Source organism: Crocuta crocuta, unplaced genomic scaffold, assembly GCF_008692635.1.
Source record: "Crocuta crocuta isolate KB4526 unplaced genomic scaffold, BGI_CrCroc_1.0 scaffold77, whole genome shotgun sequence".
Taxonomy (NCBI): Eukaryota; Metazoa; Chordata; class Mammalia; order Carnivora; family Hyaenidae; genus Crocuta; species Crocuta crocuta.
This window is the reverse complement of record NW_027532172.1, coordinates 7,010,845-7,019,022: the sequence shown is the minus strand read 5'-3', so window position 1 is coordinate 7,019,022 and position 8,178 is coordinate 7,010,845. Positions and strand designations below refer to the sequence as shown.

Here is an 8,178-nt window from a genome sequence, read left to right as displayed (position 1 = left end):
CTGGGAAATGTGGTCTCTAAAGTATCCTGTCACTCACGCCCTGTGTTAATTTCCTGAGTATTTCGTTGTTGTTGTTGTTTTTCTTCTTCTTCTTCTTCTTCTTCTTCTTGTTCTTGTTCTTGTTCTTGTTCCTGCTTTTCAAAATCAAGGGCGGAGTTGCCAATCTGCCATTTGCAGATCCAGATTAGAACTCTTACCTTTACTGGTAGTTCTTTGCCTTTGCTACAAAGGCCTTAAGAGAGTACAGTTTGTTTTCACTGACAGGATGTAGAAACTCACGTTTAACTCAGTTTTAAGAGAACTAAGATTAGTTGACCGACTATTTCATTATTGGACTCTATATTGTTGAGCTAGATGCTTTACAGATATCTATTTTCATTTTTATAATCTATGAGATGGTTATTAAACCCATTTTGCAGGTAAGGAAAATGAGGTTTATGGAAGCTAAAAGAATTCTTAAAATTTTTGTTCTCTTTAAAAACAATCTCTCGGGGCGCCTGGGTGGCTTAGTCGGTTAAGCGTCCGACTTTCGCTTAGGTCACGATCTCGCGGTTCGTGGGTTCAAGCCCCGCGTCGGGCTCTGTGCTGACTGCCAGCTCAGAGCCTGGAGCCTGTTTCAGTCTGTGACTCCCCCTTTCTGCCCCTCCCCTGCTCACGCTGTCTCTCTCTCTCTCTCCTAGAAATAAATAAAACATTAAAAAAAAAATAAAAAATAAAAAAATAAAAACAATGTCTCTACCCAACATGGGCCTGGAACTCACAACCCTCAGATCGAGAGTCATATGCTCTTCTGACTGAGCCTGCTAGACACTCTGAAATTAAGAGAATTCTTGAAGGCAGATCTTCAGATTGTCATTTGATTGATATTTTCCAGTCTAAGGCAAAGACTCAGGAAAGTCATTTTCAAGAGTTAATTTAACAGTTAGTACTTGGATGTCTAATAGCATCTCAAAGTTACAGCCAAAACTCAACAATCATCTCCTTCACAGCCTTCCTCAGCTCCTAAAAGGCAATTCCCTACCTCCAGTTACTCAGGACAATCTTTTTTTTCTTGCACCCAATCTGTTAGTAAATTCTTTTGACTATCTTCTAAGAATTTTTTTTAAATATTTTTTTATTTATTTCTAGGAGACAGAGAGAGAGAGAGAGAGAGAGACAGCGTGAGCAGGGGAGGGTCAGAGAGAGAGGGACACAGAATCCAAAACAGACTCCAGGCTCTGAGCTAGCTGTAAGCACACAGCCTGACGCGGGGCTCGAACCCACAAACTGAGATCATGACCTGAGCTGAAATTGGACGCTTAACCAACTGAGCCACCCAGGTGCCCCTAAAGATTATTTTTAAAAAGTATTAAAAGTTAGACTATAACAAGGCAGAGGAAGAGATCAGTTATAGAAAATTTCACCCACATTCCTCTCTGGATAAGAGATCTTTGAAGGATAAGTGGAAGGATATTGGTGAGTAGATTCCAAACCAGAAGCTTCATATATACTGGAAAATCTTTTTCTTGGAAAAGCATCCAGGAAACATGTTCTTTAAACATCTTTTAACTATGGCTTATCTTTTTACATTAAGGGCATTAAGTGACAGACACTAGAAACTCTTTGGGAAAGGTAGAAATTTCTGATTTTGGAACAATGGGTAACATAGCTTTCTTTCCTTCTTCCTCTTTCCTCCTCTATAACATCTATCTATCTATCTATCTATCTATCTATCTATCTATCTATCTGATAATTAATTTTGGTTCAGGCTGCTATAAATACCACAGACTGGGTAGCTTATAAACAACAAAAAATTATTTCTCATATAGTTCTGGAGGCTGGGAAGTCCAAGATCAAGGTGCCAGCATGATCAAATAAAGGTCCTCTTCTGAGTTGCAGACTTTTTGTTGTATCCTCACATGGTAGAAGGGTCTAGAAAGCTCTGTGGGATCTCTTTTACAAGAGCACTTTTTATGATGACTCCATTTTCATGAACTTAATAATTTTTCCAAAGGCCTCACCTACTAATACCTTTAACTTTGGGGGTATTTTAATGTATGAATTTCGTGAGGGGAGGGAACATATGCAGATCATTGCAGTATCTACACACACACACACACACCTTTTCATATGTATTTATATATAAAGTCAAACTTATGGGGGACAAGTAGATATATGTGAAACTTATGTATATACTTATATATAGTGTCAAACTTAGAGGGAAGAGTAGATGTATGTAAAACTTTCATCACCAGAAAAAAGTAAAAGTATGTGGCCCCAAATATGGGTTCAATGAAATTTAAAAGTTAAACATAGGGGCACTTGAGTGGCCCAGTAGATTAAGCGCCTAACACTTGATCTCAGCTCAGGTCTTGATTTCAGGGGTGTGGGTTCAAGCCCTGCATTGGACTCCATGCTGGGTGTGGAGCCTACTTAAAAAAAAAAAAAAAAGATATAAAAGTTAAATACAGATAAAGGTCATTGTAAACTCCAAAATGGATGATGTAGATGCTAAGAATCCAGAACCTGCTAGGCTTAATGACCATTAGCAGTTGACGGCCTCATTCCTAAAGCAGTTCAACAAGCACTTCTGAGTATCCCTGAAGTGCTTGCTGGATTGGGCTCATCACCTGCCATAAAAGCTGTACGGCTGTTCATAAATGGTACAAAATCATCTTTAAACTTGAAGGAGTTGCCTAGGAAAATAAAAAAAAGATGGACTCCATCCAGAATGAAGTACCACCCTCCCAAATTCTCTGGTAACCGATCTTTTTTGTGGGCACTGCCCAGTTGAGCTCCAGAGCAGTGCCCCCAAAGGCCTGTCTGGCAGCTGATATGGGTCTCGAAAAGTTTAACAAGTTCCCACCTAATAAAGAAAACAAAGACAATTATTGTTTAAGATTTTATTCTTAAATAATTTCCACACCCAACACAAGGCTCAAACCCAAAACCCGGAGATTTAGTCGCATGCTCTGACTGAGCCAGCCAAGGTACCCGTTTCTTGTTTTAAATAAAGCCACATATGTTCAATATAGAGCAAAGTCCTTTAAGACTGCTTTTCCTAATATTCTGAAGTAAAAAAAAAAAAAGTTCTCAGGTACTGGGTGGCTCAGTTAAGCATCTGACTCTTGATTTCAGCTCAGGTCATGATTTCACGGGTTCGTGAGATTGAGCCCTCCCAGTGTCAGGCTCTGTGCTGACAACATAGAGCCTGCTTGGGATTCTTGCTCTCCCTCTCTCTGCTCCTCCCCTATTCAAACACATGTATACTCTCTCCCTCTCAAAATAAATAAATATGAAAAAAGTTAATGAAATGATCTTTTTTCCTTAATTTTCCACATCTTGGCAAAAGAAAAAAATTAGTTCACATATTTTGACCTCAGGCTGCTCCAGAATAAGTAGACTTATGTGAGAACTCTTGCCTATACCAAGAAACTGGTTTCTTTTGTCAGAGATGCACTTTGATGAACTGACAGAGATATGCAATCACACTTGAATTCAACTAGTATTATTCATGAGGCATTATTCTCTCATTTACTGGGTGCCTACTGTGTTAGACCCTAGGGATAGTAAAGAAAATTACTCAAGATCTCTGTCTTATGTAGCTGGCATCCTGATCAAAGGCTCAGAGAACTGCCCAGGGACACCATACACACCTTTCACATTCATTCCTACTTTTTATCAATACCCAAAGTACTGCTTTAAAAATATTTGGAATACTTTACACCTTATTTCCAATAGCAAAATTTCCTTAAAGTAGCAAAATAAAGCTAGAAAACAAAACTAGGCAAACTACTCTGAGGTCTGAGCTTAGACACTTCCTTCAGGGAAGATGCTACCAATAGCTTGCTATACTCATTCTCTCATCATTTCAGTAATTGCTCAGTGTCCATCTTCCTCAGTAGATGATTCCCATGGACACAGAGACCAACACTGACCTTGCTATAAGCCCCAGTAACGAGTAGGCTCTTAAAACATTCTTAGGGGGTGCCTGGGTGGCTCAGTTGGTTGAGCGTTCTATTTCAGCTCAGGTCATGATCTCATGGTTTGTGAGTTTGAGCCCCGCATCGGGCTCTGTCCTGACAGCTAGCTCAGAGCCTGGAGCCTGCTTCAGTTCTTTATCTCCCTCTCTTTCTGCCCCTCCCCAGCTCGTGCTCTGTCTCTCTCTCAAAAATTAACATTAAAAAAAATTAAAAAAACATTCATAAAATGACCACTTAATAACTTGATGGTGCTTTTGCTCGGCAGCCAATAATTGGTGTCAACTAAGCAGCCCATAAAGGAATCTTCAATAGTGAAGCATTTGATGTGTTCCACAGTTCAGTCTAGGCTCAACAGGGTAACACGAAGTTAACAAGGAAAACCTGGTCTTGGCAGTTTAGGACAAACTTGGACCAGCTTTTAAGAAGTATTTTGACATCCTCATTGATGTACTCAGAAAGAAATGAGATGCACCACAGATGTATCCATAGGCCATCAGACCAGAAAGGCTCTTGGAATGCATTTGTCTGGGGCTGAAAGAGTCAAATGGCCCATCTACTGTAATGCTACACTAGTGGTAGCAAGGCCCAGAACCTGGGACTCTTGATCCCTAAGCCAATGTGTTCCTGATTTCGTTTCCCTTTGGAAGGGGTAAAAAAACAAAAACAAAAACAAAACTTATTAAAGATTAAGAAAAAGGGATTATATTGGAATGCTTGGGTGGTACACTTAGTTAAGCATCTTGATTTTGGCTCAGGTTACGATCCCAGGGTTGTGAGATGGAGCCCCGCATTGTGCTCTGAGCTGAGTGCGGAGCCTGCTAGGATTCTCTGCCCTCCACCCCCCCACCTGCCAAAATTAAAAAAAAAGAAAGAAAAAGGGATTATATCTGGACACAGCATGGCAAACAATGTAACTTCATATTTATCATTTCCGTTGGCAGAAATGTTTTCTCCTAGGTATACATCTACTTCCTCTTACATCTCCCACCCCTCAATGCCGATTCCCTCCAAAACACCAACATCTCCAAACCCTATTTTACAGAGCTGTCCTTGGTTCTTCCTTATGCAACCAGACTATGCCCTTAGACCAGGGGTTGCAAACCACAACCTGTGGACCAATTCTGGCCTGCAACTTGTTTTTGTAAATAAAGTTTTATAGGAACTCAGCCACAATCACTTGTTTTATGTATTGCCTATGGCTGTTCTACCACTACAATCATAGGGTTGAACAGTTTCAAGAGAGATCATCTGACCTATAAGGCCTAAAATATGGACTTTCTGGCCCTTGATGGGTTGTTTACAAATTCCCACCTTACATCACCAACATACTCCTATAAAGCTGTAGTTCTCTTCCTAAGAAATATTCCTCTGGGACACCTGGATGGCTCAGTCAGTTGAGTGTCTGACTCCTGATTCTGGCTCAGGTCATGATCTGAGTTTGTGATTTCAAGCCCTGCATCGGACTCTGTGCTGACCATGCAGAGCCTGCTTGGGATTCTCCCTCTCTCTCCAGATAAATAAATAAACTTAAAAAAAAAAAATTCCACCCAAGACATTTGGAAAGTGCAATTCTTAGTACTGTTACCTGGAGAATTACTTTTTTAAGTTTTAATACGTTTATAGGATATAGTCCTTTTAACTGCAAAGAAAAAAAAAACCTTCACTTTTGAGGCAAATCCTGTGAAATGGTATGAATGATATGGTAAAAACTTAAGAAAGATTTGAAAGAGGGTATCCAAAGATACCTCCTCTTTGGAGAGTTTTAGCCATGGAGGGTAAGAAAATCTAGGATACTGGCTGCAGGGGAGTGAAATTTTTTTTTTTTTTTTTTTAGGTGTATAAACTATTTATTAACAGACAAGGCCTACAGATTTACTTCTTCTGGGACTCGCCCACAGTGCAGCCACGGCAGCCTATGGTCTTAGTGTGCTGGCCTCGGACACCAAGTCTTCAGAAGTGGCACAGTCCTCTGCAGGCCCCAACCAGCTTCAGTCGTTCCAGGTCTTCACGAAGTTTGTTGTCCAGACCACTGGCCAGGACCTGGCCGTATTCTCCATCCTCCACATCCTTTGTCTGTTCAAAAACCAGTCTGGGATTTTATACTGGCATGGATTCTGCATAATGGTGAACACACATTCCATTCATCCTCAGTGAGCTCTCCAGCCCTCTTGGTGAGGGCTTTTTTTTTTTCTTTTAAGTTTATCTATTTTCAGAGAGAGAGAGAGAGAGTGAGCAGGGGAGGGGTAGAGAGAAAGGGAAAGAATCTCCCAGCATAGAGCCAGATGTAGAGCTTGATCTCAAGAACTGTAAGATTGTGACCTGAGCTGAAATCAAGAGTAAGAGGCTTAACCAACTGAGCCACCCAGGCACCCCAGTGATAATCCTTACTATGCCAACTCATTGTGGTGATCATAACTGGTGATGCACTGAGCACCCAGCAGGTCCCCAGAAAAAGAGCTGTCACACTGCAACTATCCCAAAAGTGGGGAAGTCAGAAGACGGCTTAATGAGGTGCTTTTTCCACTGAATAGAAAAGGAAAGTAACTTTATTTATTTATTTCTGAGAGAGAGAGAGAGAGACAGAGAGAGACAGAGACAGCATGAGCAGAGGAGGGTCAGAGAGAGAGGGAGATATAGAATCTGACGCAGGCTCCAGGCTCTGAGGTACCTGTCATTACCTGTCAGCACAGAGCCCAACGCGGGGCTTGAACCCACGAACTGTGAGATCATGACCAGAGCTGAAGTCGGACGCTTAACCAACTGAGCCACCCAGGCGCCCCGGAAAGTAGCTTTAAAAACCTGATAGTACTCACACAAGTTAGAGTTCACAGGTCACAGCAACACATCTACTCACACTGAAGCAGGCCATGTCCCCAGAGTTCATGGTAGCACTTGCTGCCATTTCAATGTCACCTCCAAAGGGCTGCACCAAGGCACACTCTCTCTCCTACCATAAGCCCTACTCCTACCCATCTATGGGAGAAAAATATAACAACCAAAAAAAAAAAATCACATTGAAAAAAAGTTTATTTAAAAAAGTTCTAGCAGCAAGAACAGTAACAAAACAAAAGGAGACGGACAAACAAAACAAGAAGGAGGTTGTGTCCCATGGGACTTGTCTCTCCATCCTTTAATCTAGTTCTTTATACCGAGCAAACATGACTCTTCGCACAGCGTCTCGGTAAGTCTCGTTGGACTGTCTCTTGCTGGTTCTTCCTGGAGCTCCCACACTGGGGCCCCTCATCCGGCCTTCAGTCTATAACACAAAGACAAACAATGAAACGAGCTCTATGAATTAATTAGCCTCAGGGCTGGCCTTTGATCACAAACATTTCTGGACCAGTAAGGAGCAGGATATAGGAAAAAATTTTAGAATGTTTAATTAATTAAAAAATACCTAAGATGAATAAGGAGGGCAGTGCTGCTATGGCTTCAGGATATGAGATTCAACACCAGACATAGGAGAAGCCAGTTTCCTATCTCCTATAGTTGGCGTTTTCAGAGGGGAACCAAATCAACACAAAATGGGCAATGTTCCCTCCTATCACCTTTTCTCTCTTTTCTTCATGAAATATGAGGGGGCAAAGCCCTTCATGCTCCTCAAACTTTGGCCATTTTAGCTCTTCTGATGACCTTCTCTCATAGTTGGTTCTACTTTTTATTGTGGGTTCCCTGGTTCTTTTCACCACATTATTCATCAGTCTCAAACTGCTCAATTCCCATATTTCCCATCTTACCCATGTAAGAGTAAGATCAGCCCCATTCCCACTCCCAACCAAACTAAAAAGGACCCAGAATGCCTAGCTAGAATCCAATAATCAAGACTGACGGGCTTCACGCCACCCCCCAACAAAATGGAAACCATTTCACCTCCTCTGCTGAAGCCAATCCAGGATGGGCATATCCGAGGCCTGCCCCCTTCCTCCAGCCAGTGGTCTGTTGCACACAGCCTCCTTTGTTGCTGTCAATACCTTCTTTACCAACAGGTTTACGATCACTGCAAAAGAAGCAGAAATACTCAGATACCAACACTTTCAAAGTGACCATTTGTAAGCCTAATATAATCCTCTGTCCTCTTGATTCAGTTTTGCTTCCTCTTAAGTATATTAAACAACATTTTTGAGTGCCTACTGTCTACGCAACAGGGTTTGTCCTGGGGATGTAGAGAGATGACTAAGACCTGACCCTGTGCATGGGGAAGGACATGAAGAGGATA

General features: G+C 41.5%; 1 protein-coding gene across 6 annotated transcripts in view; it reads right to left on the bottom strand.

Moving 5' to 3' along the window:
* Window positions 1-6,971: 6,971 nt before the first annotated feature.
* Window positions 6,972-8,178, bottom strand: part of RBM6 (RNA binding motif protein 6) — a 93,609-nt gene continuing 92,402 nt past the window's right edge. For all 6 annotated transcript variants that reach the window (XM_077777379.1, XM_077777384.1, XM_077777380.1 and 3 more), the window contains 2 exons: window positions 7,833-7,959; window positions 6,972-7,218 (listed from right to left, as the gene is read on the bottom strand). In XM_077777379.1, the coding sequence (XP_077633505.1) occupies window positions 7,093-7,218; window positions 7,833-7,959 (253 nt within the window). In that variant the 3' untranslated portion in view covers window positions 6,972-7,092. The remainder of the gene's footprint in view (window positions 7,219-7,832; window positions 7,960-8,178) is intronic.